We start from the raw sequence: 17,796 nt of genomic DNA, 5'->3' as shown, positions 1-17,796 counted from the left end.
TTTTAAATATTTGGAAACACTTTTTGAGATATTTTCTTTAATATATAGTTTCTTTTAACTGTCTTTTAAAACAGTCATCTCAAATTTAGAAACTAGTTTGGGGATAATATAATAATAAAATACTGTGAACTTATATTATAAAAATAGTTGAATGAAAATTTTTTTTGTAATTTTTTAATTGTTATCACCTATAATTTTTTTTTTATATAGATTTTTATTTTTTGTATTTTTATAATATAATATTCTGTATGATTTTTAAAGGAAATTTCCATGATTTAGGAGGACTTAGAACTAGCATTTTCTTTATGCACTTATGTTTAAAATATACCTGGTTATTGTGACAGATAAAAAAGTAAAAATAGTTTTATAATTATAAAATTAATTAACTCAATAACTGATTGAAGCACCAGTTAATTAGATAGTAAATAATAAATATGAAAATAAGTGAATTTATCTAATAATTGCATCAGTACCTTCATTTTTACACATCAATATTTTATAAATACATTTAATTTATTTCACATTAATTATGATCTAATAAAAAATAAATATTTTGAATGGTATTTCTTTTTAATAATAAATCATAAAAATTAAAATTTAGCTAAAAAAGTTACATAGAAATATCAGTCATATCATCAGTCGTTAACAGGAGTTAAAACTATTTTATAAAATGAATCAATACAACTATTGGGTATTGCTTGAGATGGTGATACAAGAGTAAAACCACTTTGAGTTCCAATCGCCAACCAACGAAAAGAATTAAAATTTTGGTTCCAAGATACCTGTTAATAATGAAAACTATTATTAATTATAATTATGATTTGTAGCAATAAATTATTTTTATTTTAACCTTGGTTATATTGTCAAGAGGGTATCTTAACAAAGGTTTGCTATCATCTTGATTGTTCGGTACATTTTCATCAGAAAGAAACTAGCAACAGAATAAATACTTTTAAAAATTTGGATTTAAAGTATTAAAATAAATAATTTACACTTACAAGTTTAGATTCAAGTCCAAATTTTTCAATTGTTTCTTTAAAACGATAACCATTAGAATACTCTGATTGAGTATTATCATTAGATAATTGTCTTACCATTAATTGAAGTATTGTCTGGAATCATAGATAATTATCATATACTACTGTTCAAAACAATAAATTGATTAGTACAAAATATAAACTAATATATAATATCTTGAAAAATATTTTTAGTAAAGTTTTCAACTTAATTAGTTCTAATTAATTCAGATTTTTTTTTGTTTTTGGTTTCTAAAAAAAAAAAATGCTTTTACATAGGTATTTTGTCTTTATTTGAATCATATAACTGATGTAGTGTTTCTACATATTCAGTTACATAATTTATTATTTAATATATATAGACAGGTGATTGTTGTTATTTGTTTTTATGTTAAGATTATAATTAGTACATTATTGTAACTAAGTTTTTTATAACTTACAGAGTTTCCCTTTTTTATACTATTAGTTTCTGAAAGAAACAATTTTTCATAAATAACTCCATTTTCATTTCCAGTTGCTATAACATTCATCCAATCTGAAGTAGAAACAGACTAAAAAAATTTATAATATTAATTATTATAATACATAAAATTCATTCAAAACTTTATTACAAACCCAATGAGTACTCTTTTGATAAAAACCAGGACCGTAAAAATCTTCTTCGTCTGTATTTTTTGGTATATCTCCAGATTTTCCTGCATTATTTGATTTATCTTGATCACTGTATGTACTTGAATCAACAGATTTATATGATTCATCATCACTACTTAAATTGGATTCATTAAGAGCTTTTTTTTCATTAGTATCATTAGAATTTATTTTTTCGTCATTCTTTACAAGATCACAGTTATCGAGTATTTGATTTCTATTAATTACACTTTTTAAAACATATAACTCGGGATTATAACCTTCAACATCATCATCACAGTTTGAAAAATTAATAGTCCGCACTTTTGAGAATACAGGGCTATTAAATAATACATAAATATTAGCCAATAATTAATAATCATTAATATTACTATGAAACCAAATAACTTACTTTACAACTTTACTACAATATACCAATGTGTAACACTGTTGAAGCCAAGTACAGTCAGATGGACAATAAGATTTCTTTTGAAATATTGAGTTTTCAGTAGACTTTAAATCCCATAAAGTAACATTTCCATCAGTTGCTGAAGTAGCCAAAATTGAAGTATTAAAATAATTCATGGATAGACCTTAAAAATGAAAATATGCTTTTTAAATAACAATTTAGATTATTTGTATAAAATTATAAATGATTTTCTAACCTGTTATACTACTTTTACTTGCTATAAAAGTATGACTTGGATAAAGTATATCATTATTTAAAAATATTGATTTAAAATTTATATGGAACACACTCACAACACCATTTGAATATCCACAAATAAGAGTTCTGAAAAAATAATGTTAAAATGTAATAGCATTTTCAGATTAAATTAAAAAGATTTTGCAACACTTGAAAAATGTAAACTCTATACAACACTCCTTTACCATACCTCCAATTAACAATATTTTTTTTTCAATAATTCCTTGTTTTGATTGTAAAATAATCAACTAAATATACTTCACAATAATATAATATAATGGAATAAAATGATACGATTTTTAAGTTTAGATAATTGAAATATCAGTACTCAAAAGGTAGTGTTTAGAAAAAAAATCAAATTTTATATTCTCTTATAAATTATCATGAATATCAAAATGCACGGTTAAAAATATGATTTGATGTAAATTACTATTTATTGTTGAAAATTTTTACCAAATGTTAGGTTATATTAATGAAATATATTATAATGTAAAAAATCATAAAAAAGTTGTTTTTACTTGAATGGTGAAACTGCTTGCCAACAAACTTTTGTGCATTGTACACCGCCTTCAATCCATTCACATTCAAAATTTCTTGCTACTATATGCTTGGCCAAGTAAATAGATAACCTAAATAGGTTCATTTAATATTAGTTTTTATTTAATAATACATTTTTTCTCCATTTAAAATAATACATTTCTGAGTTTTCATCAACAAAAGGCATAGCAAATACAGGACAATCTCCACAAGATGTACTTAATGCCAACAATCCTATTTTTTGGGGGGGTTCATAAGCTCCAGAAGGACACCATGCCATATCCCATACAGCACCATACTCATGAGCTATACCATAGGACATATGTGGTGTAAAAGAAGTGGATTTATTACTAAAAAAGAAACATAAAAATATGTATGAAGCAATAATTTTTGATGATCAAATAATATGATTATATTATTATAATAAACTTGAATAGAATTAAAAATAAAACTCTACTAAATAGTGCTTACATAACATTATTCAATGAATCAAATTTCCATAACTGCACAAGAGATGGATATTTGTAAACATCCATCTCTTTATGTTCTAGATCTGGTTTAGGATGACATGATATTGCCAAATACTGTGTTTGTACTTCCTTTGGAAGAGGACACCATGACATAGCCCAATTAGGTCCACCAGTAAACAGCCAATGCATACCTAAAAATAAATTAAGAATTATTTAAAAATATTGAAACCTTATACTCTAAATAATGTACCGTTAACATAAACAGACTTGAAAAGATCAACACATATATGTTCATCATTTGAATTTAATATTTTGCAAGATTGTTGAATAGATGGTATATACTTCAATGCTTCATCATTTGTTAAGAGCAAAGCATCAGATTTAAAGTCTTTGTGACAAACATCTTTCCAAAATGTTTTTGTGAAACTAAAAATTAAAAGTGATTTAAATATAACTAATAAATAAATAATAGATTATTACTAATTAAGTTATGATTTTGATCTTACAAATTATAATAGTTTAATAAAGGCTTTAAGTATATATTTCTGTGCACTTGATATTTATCTATTAAAAAAAAAATAATGACAGTGTATTAAACATAAGAATCAATGCATAATAAAATGTTAAATTCAATACAAAAATTAAAACTTACTAATTGTATAATTGTCTAAATTATCTTTTTTTTTATTATTTAAAACAATATCATGAACCTTCAAAATATGATCCACAATATCATTGACACTAATCGTAATAAAATCACACAAACGACACATAAAGTCCTATAAGAAAATTATTTAAGAAATATATTTTTTATATCAAATGAAAATAAAAATCTTACATAATATTCAGTAATATATTTAGTATCTGGATGAAAACTTAACACATTTGGGGGTCTTCTTTTACGCCGCAATTTGTAATCTCTTTTAGACTAAAAGAATAAAATATAATAAGCAATAATTAAATACATTATTATATTTATTCAATGTTACTACTATTTAGAAAAATTACATTTCAGCTTACATTTTCATTTATGTTGAAGTCATTACCATTTTCTATGTTGTTCACACCTCTACAATTTTTCTGTTTGTGAGTTATTAATGATGATGGTTTAACTTTATTTCCACAGTCTTCACATCTTATTAATAATTGTGTTATGTCCTAAAAAATAATTTATTGTTTTATTTAGAGAAAGTAAATGTTTGGTGTTTATTTTATGCAAATTTTTGTATATTTGCTTAATTTAAGAATTGCTATTTTAATAGGTTTTAAAAAAAAAAAAATGTACATGAATTCTTCACTAAACTCAGTCTAAAAATAAGTATTTTAAAATGGATTTATATTTAGATAATCAATACATGGTAAAATTACAACAATTATTTAATTTTTTATATATAAAACTACAATTATATATTTGAATATTTTTCTAGAGCACTAATTAAATTAATAATATAACTTACACTAGGAGCTTTATTGCAAAATATTACATGGCTGGCAAATCCGGAAATACTTTTTTTAATAGTTTTACAATCTTCACAACACAACTTAACTGAGCGTTTACGAACAGCACTAAAAGGTATGAATTGTTTCAATTTATTCAAAACAGTATCATAGTTTTCTAAATCCTAATAAAAAATATATATATAACAGATTATAATTATATTAGTTTTATAATATAGTTTATTTAATCAAACTATACTTACAAGTTTTTCTTCACCATCAATCCAACATAAATTAAAATGTTTAGAATAGTGATTAGTACGATATTCATAAAGAGTCATTTTTTCTTTACAGCGGCCACAAGTTACCTTAATATTAAACTTATGATTTAGAAAATGTACATTTTAATTAAATATAATCTGCTTACTATTGAATCGTCACTTTCTTTTGTAATTTCTTTACCAGATTTTTTAGTTATATCATTTTCATTTTCTGTTTCGTTTAAAAGTTCCAGTTTATCCTATATCCAATATAAATAATATAATATTTATTTAATATTTAATTAATTAATTTAACAGTTTTACCGGTCTAGATTCACATCTTTTAACATGACTAGCAAAACCAGGTACACTTTTTTTTTCTATTTGACACCATTCACAAATGAATTTAACTTTTTTTTGGCGTGCAGCATTTTTTGGTAATTTTTTTCGTAGTAATTGTTGTACAACATTCTCATCATCAAAATCCTAAAAATAAAAATAAAAGTTTAATCTCAATTATTTAGGTAAATATAAACCAAAGATCTGTTCTGTTATCTGTTATCTACCATATAAGAACATTTGCTAGACCTACCAGTGTATGTTTCCCTTTACAATCAAAAGTATCACTTTTCATGAAGATTGAGTTACACCCCAAAGATTTAAGAATAGCCAGTATAATACTCATCCATGTAACCTGAATACTATTGTAAGTAAAATAGGTGGTTTGTGCGCAAGCCAAGATAAAATGGGTGGCAGATAATGGAAAAGACCTCGAAAATAAAAATAATAATACGAGTTGGGAAATCTAACAATTTTAATTGATTTTGAAATTTTATAGTTACTGAAATATACATTATATAATACATTGTTATTAAAAACAACAAAATTAACAAACATAATTATATAATAATATTCAAATTAAATAAAAAACCACTTAAATAAGATACATTTTTGTCAAAAAAATATAAAAATAATGATAATTTTATTAAAAATGAAGACTATTAAAATATTTGTCCTAACTAGTTAGTTATTTTAAAATTTAAACCTATTAATGGTTTCAAAAAGAAAAAGAAAATATGATACATTCATTAATTACTAAACAGTAATAAATATACAAATGTATATTATGAAGAGTAATATTATTTATTAGATGTAACTTATTACTATATTACCATACTATCTTAAATAAATAAACAACTGGAAAAAAAATTACTTACTGGTTTTTCATCACCAATTATCCAGCATAGATTGTTATGAGTTGCACTATGTGTGTCTTCATACTCCTCAAATTTCATGCTTTTATTACAACAACCACAAATTATCTTAATAAATGAGGAAAAAATTTAATTAAAAATTGTAATCCAATAAATATACAAACAATATACATACCGTGGAATTGTTTTTATTTTTTAATTTTTCTTCATCTAAAACCCGGGGATGTACAAGCTAAAAAAAGGTATTTTTAAATAAAAAACCAATACAAGTGACAACTATTTTTATATAAAACACTAAGGACAATATCTTCACTCCACTGAAAATATAGAATTATAAACATTGTTTTGCACTTAGAAAACGATATAACTAATTCAAATTTGCTACAATTTCAATTATTATTGATTTTTTTTTAATTTAACAAGTAGCTTAATTTATAAATCTGGTTATGTTTGATGTGTGGATAAAATACATTAATCAAAGATTGGGTAAAACAGATTATATATGATTGTAATCATCAATTGACACATTTACAATTTGTCCAATAATTTTTTTTTGAGCCATAAACAAAACGTAAATGTCAGTTTTACATTAACGAAATTTGCATGAAACTAGTTATTTTGTGATGATATAGAGAAGGAAGTGTAATATTTCAGGATATGTCAGTCCGCTGAAAAGTGAAATGAGAAATTTTATTACAAGCAATGATTTATAGTATGTTTGACAGACTTAGAATTGAGTAACATCATCTAGAAATTTGTTAGTAAAAGAATAAAAATAAGTTTTTCTATAGTAATGTTTATTTCACTCAAACTGATGGAATTTAAAATAAGTCACTTTAAATTTTTATGAAATTTTTTGACCTGTTTTGAAAATTCATTAAAAGTATATAGCAAGTGTTGGCAATTAAATTCTATGAAGGTCGAGAAAATTTCAAAAAAAATTTTGAGGGCAAGTAAAAACTCAGATATTAGTTAATAATTTTTGTGTTATCGCAACTATTATTGTAAACAGCAATAAACGATAAACACCATCGTAATCTATAAATACATCATAAAATAGATAAAACATATATTATGCGTGGAAAACCAGCATTATTAAAAAAAATATATTTTTTTGTGGTCCAATTATTTTTCCTTCATGGGCTGGATTTGGCCCACGAGCCGCCTATTGCCAACCACTGGTATGTAGTATTAATTTTCAATTTTTTTTGCTTTTTTCGTTTTTAAAATATGTGAGACTTTCCTTTTTTGGTTTAACTAATGAAAAAATAAGAAGTATTTTTAAATATTTTATTAAATTTATTATTTTCGTGTTTTTCTTGTCGAAATTCACTAGTCAACATATGATTAACATACACCATCTTAATGTAAATACTATAATAATAATAATATTAATATAAAAATAATAATTCCTATAGTCATATAGTCTATAATAGGTATGAAGAAAATGCTATTTTTATAAAAATGTTTCTATAGTTTGATCTAGCAGTGAAGTTAAGTTGAGTTTACCAAACTTGAACTGAAACAACTGCTAGATTATGCACATATCATCACATTTTTCACATTATAATAAATGTTTTACAAATTTTTAACTGAAACCAGCCCAAAAATATATCCATGTAAATAAAATTTCATAAGTAAAAGTGGTTAATAAAGTTGAAAAAAATATTACCTACCATTTGTTCAATGGTACATTTTTTTACATGAGAAGCAAAGTCTACCACACCTCTTCTTATATCTTTGCACCATTCACATACAAACTTTTTTTTAGCAGTAGAGTTTGGAAAAATTTCATGGAGTAATTCAACTAATTTGTTCTCATTTAAAAAGTCCTAAAAAATAAATGTTCTATAATTATTTAGCATTTGCTTACATAAATTTTAAATTAAATAATAAAGGTAATATTTTAACATACTATTTTTTCTTCTCCTTCTAACCAACATAAATTATAGTGAGTATGTCTATGTTTATTTTTGTATTCTTCATATGTCATACTATCTCTGCAACGACCACATGATACCTAGACATAAATGACAAAAAGTTTTAAATAAATAATATAATATTTTTGAATTTACTTCTATCTACATTTTTGTAACACCTAAATCAGAAGCAAGTTATGATACAAGTATGTAACCACTAAAAAAAAAACAATTAGCTATAATATTTTAGTATAAAGCGTAAATACAAATATTAAAATACACATATTAATTTAATTCTTATGAAAACTATTAATAAATCATAAGACGCTGTTAGGATATTAAAATTAGTAATCATAATTGTGTACAGTAGCACATTTTACAAGAATAAAACATTATTTTTAGAAACTAACAATGAAAATATATTCTACCATTCAATTAATTTAAACACAATTTTTTTTTTATTTTCATTACTTATAGAAATTATGAATGATGCCATAAATGTAAGTATTTGTAGTATAGTAGATTATCCACTTATTGACTTATTACATTCTACATGGAATGGATACAATGTATGAAAAGTGGATAACCATAATAAGGTATTTCACTGTAATAAATATAATGAAAAAATCATAAATATCAATATTTCAATAACAGTTTGAACACTACTATTACTATTTTTTTTTACTTAAGTCTTGCGCTACATAACAAATCGGTGCAGAGGCTAATAAAAAATTGTTAATATTTCTGTTAGCTATGTTACATATATATTAATTTAATTACTTACCTCAGGGCCATTATCATGAGTAATAGATGATGTGCTAAGACCAACATTAGTCTTGTTCAAAACTTTATTATTTTTATTCAAAACAGTCTAAAAAAGAAAATTAATTTTTAAATGTTGATACAACACATTGTAAAAAAATATATATATTTATATTATATACCATAGAACTATAATACATAAGTTGAAACTTATCATGACTCAAGAACATTTTTAAATAAATGTGGTTATGTTGTTAATAAGAGTGAAAAGTTTACTAATAATTGTTCTGGTGAAAATTTTATGTAAAAAATATATAATGTTTAAAATAACCATTCATTTTTAAAACAAATGTTTTTCTAAATTATTTGTAAAAATGTCATATGTTGTATCAGTTAACTGTCAGTAAACTATTTTTCTCTATAAAAACAAATTTAAAAGATAACAAAAAAAAAAAAAAAAACTACAGAAAATAAACCATGGAAATAAAGTGTTTATACCTTGCTATTATGTTGTAATTGTCAAATTATAAATTAAAATCAATAATCCAATAGCTATTGCTGTAGAAGCTGTTGTAGGTATCTTTGTTAAATTAAAAGTAAAAACAAGCTCTATAGTTTAAAATAGTTCCTATAGTAATAGATATATAACATATAGCAAGAGGTAAAACAAAAACAAAAACTAAACTTTAACTTTTCAACATGGAAAAACTACTCTTAAAATTTAAATAGTATAAAATAACATTAATAAAAAAACATAAAAATTGGTAAATAAAAGTTAATTAGTTTTTATAATTACTTAAATGAAATGTCATATAATACTTATTATTAATCTGAATCAGCAATGAGAATTTCAGCAAATTGCCCAATAAAATATGACATAATAGCAAATTTTTTTTTCTATTACTCAAAAAATAATATTATTAAAAATAGTTTAACATTTTATTCAAAAGTTACAAAAATATTACCTGTTAAATTAATTCGTGAATAAATTTAATATAATATTAGGGAAGTACTTACAATATGTTTACATTTATTTAGATGGTTGGCAAATCCAGAAATAGTCATTTTAACAGCATCACACCATTCACATATAAATTTTGACTTAATTTTAGATTTCTTTAATATTGCTTGAACTTTTGACGTATCTGTGAAATCCTATAAAATACAATGGTATTAAAAAAATTATAAATCATCTATAAATATTTAAATTTAAAGTGTACAATTTCATCTTCAACGCCCATAATCCAACAGAGGTCATAATGAATCTGACGATGTTTAAAATTATACTCCTGATATAACATTTGTTTTTTGCATTTACCACATGTTACCTAAAAACAGAAAAAAAAACTTAGTAACACTTAAAATATCATTTTTTTTTATGTAATATGTTCTTTTTAAATTCAATAATAAATTAGTATTAACAATAATCAATAATAAAACATACCTAAAATTTAATTTAAATAATAATAATTGTAATTTATATGAAAATAACCATGCAAGTTATTTAATTTATATAATGTAGCATATAAACTAATAAATAATATGTTAAGCTTAATAAGGATAACAAAATATGAACTGAATAATGAATAAAATAATTTCAATTTTTAAAAATTATAGCATATAAAGTAAATTCAATATTTTTTATATCTAGATAATTTGTGTATAAATTAAAATCGAGAGTTGAAGATGTATACATCTTTGTAATTTCATACAAAATTATCTTAATATAACTAATAGCAACACTAATTCAATTTTTTTTTTATAAAAGTAACATACTACAAAAACCATGAAATCTGATAATTGACAACTATTGTTATAATAATTTTAAAAATATTTTCTCACGACAGAATCATCTCTGATTTTATTTGTTGACGCGAAATTTTTAACCGATCCTTGGTCGTAGTCGACTTCAAGATTGACATCAAAAGTATTGTTATCCATTGCTGGAGTAATACGTAAACATTCAATCAACAATCATCATTAATCTTATTTTGGCATAAATTATAAGGATCAAAAAACAATACTACTCATACTAAGTAAAAATTTAAGATATTATTTAATAACGCAAACAATGTGAGTATTTGATTTAACAGAAATTTAATTTAACATTTAACGTTCAAAACACTTCCAGTACTCAGTTACTCAGTAATAGTATCATTCTATAGTAGTATTTGTCGAAGTTCCGTAACAGCTTAGATCATATTATACAAATATACAATATGGTCTAAGCGCAACAGTAATAGTAGGTGATAACATTGATAACAATATCAATTAAATTCATTGAGATAATGAACAAGAAAACAGTCAAAACACCATAACAGCCATGAAAGCAAATGGATGAGTACTGGAATCGAGAATATGAATTATGTTAACTATACTATGTTAACGAATGTTGACTCCGAAGTCCGAAGTATCAAAGTATGACTGTATGAGCATTGGAAATGCTCACTTATCATAATGTGTTATAAACAGTTATAGTAATTATATAGTGTCATACATTTACAGTGCCGACGCAAGGTTTTATAGGGCTCGGGTCAAGTAAAAAATGTGGGACCCTCATTCCTATCTTATACATTGCATCCCCATTCTAAATTAATTTAAGAATTAATTCAAAAGGTAATTTTGTTTATGGATTTTAAAACAAATAATTACTGTACATTATAGGTATGTAAATAAAATCAAAACAATTAATGATAAATATATTATTTATCATATTATTTGCATAGAAAATAAACGTATTATCTTAATCGTCGTCATTATAAAATATAAAAAAAAAATATTATTAATAACTACTTTTAGATATTATTAAATGATTAATAATTAATAGATGAGTAATAATTTTAATTTATAAAGGAAGTTTAAAATAATTAGTGTGCTGTACAATTTATAATACTTTAAATTACATTGTTAAAATAAAATATTGTCATTTGTCAGTTATAATTCTTTAATTTTTCTAGCTTTTCTGGATGCAAAATCATTTATTAAATCTTCTTAATTTAGTTGTTTTGGAAGTTCTTTTTCTATACAAATTGTAGCAAGTTCAAACAGTCCAATAAGTACCTATGTTGTAATTTAATACTTCGTCAATAGGATGTTTTAATAAGTTTTAATTTTGAGAATATTCTCTCTGTACCATCTGACGTAAACGGAATTGTTAACATGATTCGTAAAGCAATATTCAAGTTGGAAAATGCGTTCGTTTTTTTTATTTCACATAGACATTTAGTACTTGAAGCGGTGTAGTATTTTATCAATTAAATCTTTTATGTCATTCTCTAACGTATTTCCAAATTTTTGAAACAATTTAAAATTTCTTAATCAGGGACATAAAGTTTTTCAACATCATACAAAAATCCAAAAATATATAATTGGCTACATCAAATGCGATAAGCAGATAACAACGATAAAAATGTCAAACATTTTAGTTTTAACAAATATTGTATTTTTAACGTATCCAACAATAATAGTCTGGTAGAAGTCAACTTAAATTTACTGTGATACTTGGGTATGGGTATGTTGGGTAATAATAAGACTTATGATTAAAATTCAAAAGTGAACTTGATTTTTTTTTGGTTTCATTCAGGTGGGAACACTATAAATAACGGGGCTCCAAAATTGTGAGGCACGTGCCCCACTCGCCCCGATGATTGCTCTGACACTGCACATTTATCTCAAATTTAAAAAAAAGCTTTACTTCGTAATGAGTTAAAAGTAAGGTAATTAGGTGAATGGGATGAGTAGTGAATTATTTTGAAATATGAAATACTAAAATTGTATTATGTAATGTAGATTAGAAAAATATCTGTACAAGTTTACATTGCGTTGTGTAAGATATGAGCAGTTCAACCAATATCCGACAAGTTAGTTGTTAAATTTTTGTTGAGAATTGAACAAACATTTTTCTTGTGAAATATGACGCCATCGCAATTCGTATTACAGTTATTACCCGAAAAATAACTATTTTATTGTATAAGTTGTATTTTTGTAAGACATTCATTATGTACCTACCTAACATTGTGACTAGTTAAAATATACGTGGTTTTACTTTGTTAAATTATAAATTTTAACACTTTGATTAGAACTCTTTGTCTCCGTATGAATAAAAATATCGGATAGGAATCGGTATAAGTCTTATAGACATTTATAATTTGATTGTGTCCACTATAATATTACCATAATTGCTGTAAATTTAGTATTCCTTTAGCACTCTAAAAACTTGTTTCATCGCAAAAGGGAAATTATATTTAAGTTTTAACGCAATTAATTAACATTTCTTTCGATCGCAAGAACATTTTTTATCATACATTTTGTTTATTACTGAAAATTTACAATCTATATATTGTAAAGAATGATTGTGTATAATATGCTCTCATAATAATATGAAAATAATGATGTAGGTAGTTAGGTAGGTAAACTATATTTTACTTGATTTTCAATAAAAATAGAAATCGCAATAACTAATTTTTTTGTAGATTCATAAAGACCAGAGTATACGTGATATATTCATGATATAATAAAAAAATCTCGATAGTATACTGCAGTGGCCGTAGCCAGAGAGGAGCTGAGGGAACTGAACCTTCTCCTCCGAAATAAAAAGATATTATTGCGCTAAGGTTTTTTATCTGATGTCCTTTTTTTTCAGATAACCTACCGATGTGTAAAATAAATATGAAGACGATTTAGTTGTTTATTGCAAGATACTGGAAAGTAAATTTCATATTGGTCAGAACTCAGAACTCAAAAGTGTTAAGTTCGTAAAATTGGTTTCAAATTCAAAACAAAAGTTATATACTGCAGCGCCACGTGTTGGCGAAAATTAAGAGGCCATCAATGGTGGTTTTTTGAAACAACGTTGGTAGAGAGCACTGCGCTACCACTCAGATGAATCCATGAAAAAATTTAGAATGAAATTTCGTAAATCACCGAAACTAAGGCCCTACCGAAACCGGCTTTCAGCTATCAGTAAACCATGACTATTAATAGGTTTGGACATAATCAGCAAATTCTTTTATCATATTTTTTTTATCTCTAATCTAACAGCAGTTTTTCATAGCGTTCTTACGAATTACGATTATTATTTTATTATAGGTAGTTTACAAGATATTACATCATCTTATTTAATATTCATTATTCATTTCAATATTTTGAATTGGACGTTTTGGACGTCGTCGAATTTCCGGTTGGATTTCCTGTTTAATTACACACTATCCATCTATAGTCGACCGTACGGCATCGAGTTCACTCCGAAGTTTCTCTGATACCATTATGATCAAATCCAAGGCTTTACTGCCCTGGACATGTTTGTTTAAGGAAAGCCGAATGGCTTCGGAATGTTGGCGATCGTTGAGCACCAAACTGGAACCCATAAAAATGTCGTTCACATCATACGAATCGGCTGCCGATGGTGGACAAAAACCGCCCATCATCATCATGCACGGTCTGTTTGGTTGCAAGTCCAATTGGAACAGTTTGTCAAAATCCCTTCACAATATGACCCGCAGAAAAGTATGTATTTGTATTTTTATAAAATGCATATCTACCTATTGGTTTAAAAAAAATTACAGTATGTTTAAAAAAATATGATTAATATTTTTGTATAATAAAATATTATAATTATATTTTCAGTATTAAAATAACTAACTAACCATTTTAATTTAATAAGTAATTAGATACTTATATAAATGTAGTAGTTACCATCAAATTTTGTCATATTGTGTTTTTATTTGCTTATATAGATTTATTGAAAAATTTCTTGTCTTAACATTTTATAAATCTAAAATTAACTCTAATTATTAAGTTTAAAATTTTGTAAGTTTAGACTTGTAATGCTATCAATTATGATTATTATTTATTCTTTTAGTCTCATCTTAACACATTTTAATGAATTAAAGATTAAAAATGTATATAATATTAATAAAAGTTAGTAAAAAGGTTAAACACTAACCTTAGATTAAATTTGAAATACAATCAGTGACTGTATATTCAATTAGTTTTTATTAGTTAGATACCTAATACAAGCACCTCATATAAACTATTGCTTTTTGTTAAAAAAATTTATTTTATATTCATAAATTGCCAAACAAAATATAAAACTAATTTCAGAATTATAACTGGTTGTTAAATCATTTTTTTTTCAGGCAGAACTATTCATTGTTTTTTTATCTCCTTAATACTTCTGTCTCGACTTCTGTTATCTAATTTACTTATTTAATTTATTTTATTTAATGAATTTAATATATTATATGATGGTTAATTGTTTCCTGTTATTACTTTTTTTTTTTTTTATAATTATTGTTTGATGCATTGAAATATTTTGGTATATTAAAAAATAATGATTATTTAAGTTACTAGATTAATAAAAAATTACCTATTAGTTTGTTACTTTAAATTTTTAATTTTTTTTACCCATAACATTTTATGCGAGAATATATGTATTTTATTAATGTTAAAGACTTTATAATTATTACAAATCTCTTATAAATATAAAATAAAAAAATGTTCTTAAATTATAATTTGTTTCAAGGTAATTACTGTTGATTCAAGAAATCACGGAGACTCACCACATACTTTAGAGCAATCATATCGGCTTATGGTTGAAGATGTTAAATTTTTAATGGAAGATTTAGGTGTGAAAAAAGCCTCATTAATTGGTCATAGCATGGGTGGCAGAACAATGATGTACTTAGCAGTCATCTATGTAAGGTTTGTTTTAATATTACTATACGTATTAATTACATACCAGCTAAAAAATAAACAGCAAAATATTTTTAGCCAGAACTCGTGGAATCCCTAATACCAGTCGATATATCACCAGTTAACAGCAAAGAAGTGAGTGATATTCAAAGTATTATAGATGTCTTAAGAGGTGTTAATTTAGATATTGATGGACCTATATCAAAAGTTCGGAAATTGGCAGATGAACATATGAAAAGTTCAATAGAGGTATGTTAAGTTATAATTATAATCAATCTTTAATTAGTCAGTTCAAATAATAATTATTTAAGCCTTTAAGGTTATCTATTTTTCAAATGATATTAGTCTTAATTATTTATTGTATATTTATATCATTATGAATAACTATACTGCTAATTATTATTATAATATATATACTATAAATATAGTATACTAAACATATAATATTTATTCATTCTTTGTTGAATTATGAAATTGGTTGTTGGGTATAATTAAGCAATTGTTTACTATATTTATTTGCCTGATTAACCGGCAATAGAGAAAGCTCTGTGTAAATAATATTAGTCCTAACAATTTTTAGTATTTATGTTTTTTAAACTACTAAGTACCACAAAGAGATATAGATTTTTAAGGAAGATATTTCACAATATGTTTTAGTTTACTAAATATTATAAAAATATTAAATTAACATGAGTAAACTTAACTCATGTTGCAGTTTTTTTTTTTATGTAGTATAATATTATTATCTATACATTGAATTAATTTTTATTTTTTCACTGTAATTTTTTTAACAATTAGTAAGAAAAAACTATTTAATTTCATCAAGTCAGCTACAGAAATAAATCTAAGGTTTTTTTAAATGTTGACGTGAAAATAAATATTTTTATTAAAAATATTTTAAGATTGGAATTTAAAATTTAATGTATGATAATCTTAACCTTAATATTATTAAAATTTGAGATGATTTCTTTGGATAGCTTTGTCTAAAGTTATACCAAACCAATTTATGTGATTTTTATTTTAAACTCTAGAGTTTGATGTTTAGATAACTTATTTAATGAAAAAGTTAAAAAAAATTATTAATTAAAGAATTATTTGAAATATTAATTTTTCTGTAGTGATATGTGTTACCTGCTGTGTATGTGTACATTACTCTTTCTGTGTTGCTGTTAGCATGGGGTTTTGATTAATATAGTGATGTATAACTCAGTTAGTTAGTATAAAATAGTTGAAATTGAGATAAATAATATAGTATATTAATATTAACAACTATTTATTGTTTACTTATTAATAAATTTTGTTTTATGTTATACAGAGTCCAGTACTTCGACAGTTCCTCCTAACCAATCTTATTGAAGTGAACAAAAAATATCAATGGCGGATAAATTTAGAATCTATCAATGTTAATTTTAAAAAAGGGCTTGCTGTGTTTCCACCTGTGCAATCAACATATAATGGGCCAACATATTTCATTGGAGGCGGAAATTCACTTTTCTTGAAACCATCAGATCATGAAGCCATCAAACAGATATTCCCTTTAGTTAAATTTGATTATATAACTGGTGCCGGTCATTGGTTACATGCTGAAAAACCTCAGGAGTTTTTAAAATTAGTGTCACAATTTTTAGCTACTGTATAGAAATATAATTTTAACAAATATCATTATCAGGTTAGGAAATATAAAGAAATTCAAACTTTGTATTAATATGCCCCTATGTGATTGTCTGTGTAACTATTTTCAGATAACTAATTATGGGTTAAATATCATTTTTTATGATAATTATTCAAACAATAAAATAAAAAAATTTTTTAGAGTGTTTATATTAAATAGTATGTAGTCCATGTTAACCATATTATTCTTGGAATAAACAAGTATAATTTACCTAAATTATGAAATAATTCTAATTGTATCACTTATAGTGGATATGTAGTAAATAAGAAAATGTAATTTTGGATACACCATCAACAGGCAACAGCTAGAAAAGTGAGTGAATGACTTCATTTTTTTTTTCTATTATTTTAATTTCCCTTAAATTGTATGATAGGAGTAGTAATTGCTCCAGTAAAAATTTCATATTTGTATTTTATAAAAACCTTTAAAGTAAATTTAAAAATGATAATTATTATTTATAACCTACACTATTTGATGACCTTA

The 17,796-nt window shown here is 24.2% G+C and overlaps 2 protein-coding genes across 2 annotated transcripts; one reads left to right on the top strand and one right to left on the bottom strand.

Moving 5' to 3' along the window:
* Positions 1-557: 557 nt before the first annotated feature.
* Positions 558-11,365, bottom strand: LOC112593511. The gene is made up of 27 exons (XM_025337920.1): positions 10,791-11,365; positions 10,169-10,276; positions 9,966-10,103; positions 8,971-9,057; positions 8,183-8,287; positions 7,944-8,099; positions 6,443-6,499; positions 6,271-6,375; positions 5,378-5,539; positions 5,221-5,313; positions 5,057-5,161; positions 4,814-4,978; positions 4,377-4,514; positions 4,195-4,284; positions 4,009-4,135; positions 3,863-3,920; positions 3,607-3,782; positions 3,358-3,547; positions 3,045-3,236; positions 2,868-2,978; positions 2,309-2,436; positions 2,056-2,236; positions 1,632-1,983; positions 1,457-1,567; positions 999-1,112; positions 851-931; positions 558-782 (listed from the first exon to the last, which is right to left on the bottom strand). The coding sequence occupies exons 1-27, from the start codon at positions 10,887-10,889 to the stop codon at positions 636-638; spliced, it is 3,576 nt and encodes a 1,191-aa protein (XP_025193705.1). The 5' UTR covers positions 10,890-11,365; the 3' UTR covers positions 558-635.
* A 2,641-nt stretch (positions 11,366-14,006) lies between these two features.
* On the top strand, positions 14,007-17,453 carry LOC112593512 (protein ABHD11-like). The gene is made up of 4 exons (XM_025337921.1): positions 14,007-14,453; positions 15,472-15,645; positions 15,720-15,890; positions 16,957-17,453. The coding sequence occupies exons 1-4, from the start codon at positions 14,214-14,216 to the stop codon at positions 17,278-17,280; spliced, it is 909 nt and encodes a 302-aa protein (XP_025193706.1). The 5' UTR covers positions 14,007-14,213; the 3' UTR covers positions 17,281-17,453.
* The last annotated feature ends 343 nt before the right edge of the window (positions 17,454-17,796 follow it).

Source organism: Melanaphis sacchari, unplaced genomic scaffold (genome assembly GCF_002803265.2).
Source record: "Melanaphis sacchari strain LSU unplaced genomic scaffold, SCAv2.0 Contig20_pilon_pilon, whole genome shotgun sequence".
Classification (NCBI taxonomy): domain Eukaryota; kingdom Metazoa; phylum Arthropoda; class Insecta; order Hemiptera; family Aphididae; genus Melanaphis; species Melanaphis sacchari.
This window is presented reverse-complemented; position numbering and strand designations above follow the sequence as displayed.

Coding starts and splice junctions, on each gene's coding strand:
- LOC112593512 (XM_025337921.1), top strand. CDS start 14,214: ATGATCAAATCCAAGGCTTTACTGCCCTGGACATGTTTGTTTAAGGAA. Junction 15,646..15,719: donor TGTACTTAGCAGTCATCTAT/GTAAGGTTTGTT, acceptor AAATATTTTTAG/CCAGAACTCGTGGAATCCCT. Junction 15,891..16,956: donor ATATGAAAAGTTCAATAGAG/GTATGTTAAGTT, acceptor TATGTTATACAG/AGTCCAGTACTTCGACAGTT.
- LOC112593511 (XM_025337920.1), bottom strand. CDS start 10,889: ATGGATAACAATACTTTTGATGTCAATCTTGAAGTCGACTACGACCAA. Junction 4,979..5,056: donor TTGATGGTGAAGAAAAACTT/GTAAGTATAGTT, acceptor ATTTTTTATTAG/GATTTAGAAAACTATGATAC. Junction 2,979..3,044: donor GTTGATGAAAACTCAGAAAT/GTATTATTTTAA, acceptor GAACCTATTTAG/GTTATCTATTTACTTGGCCA.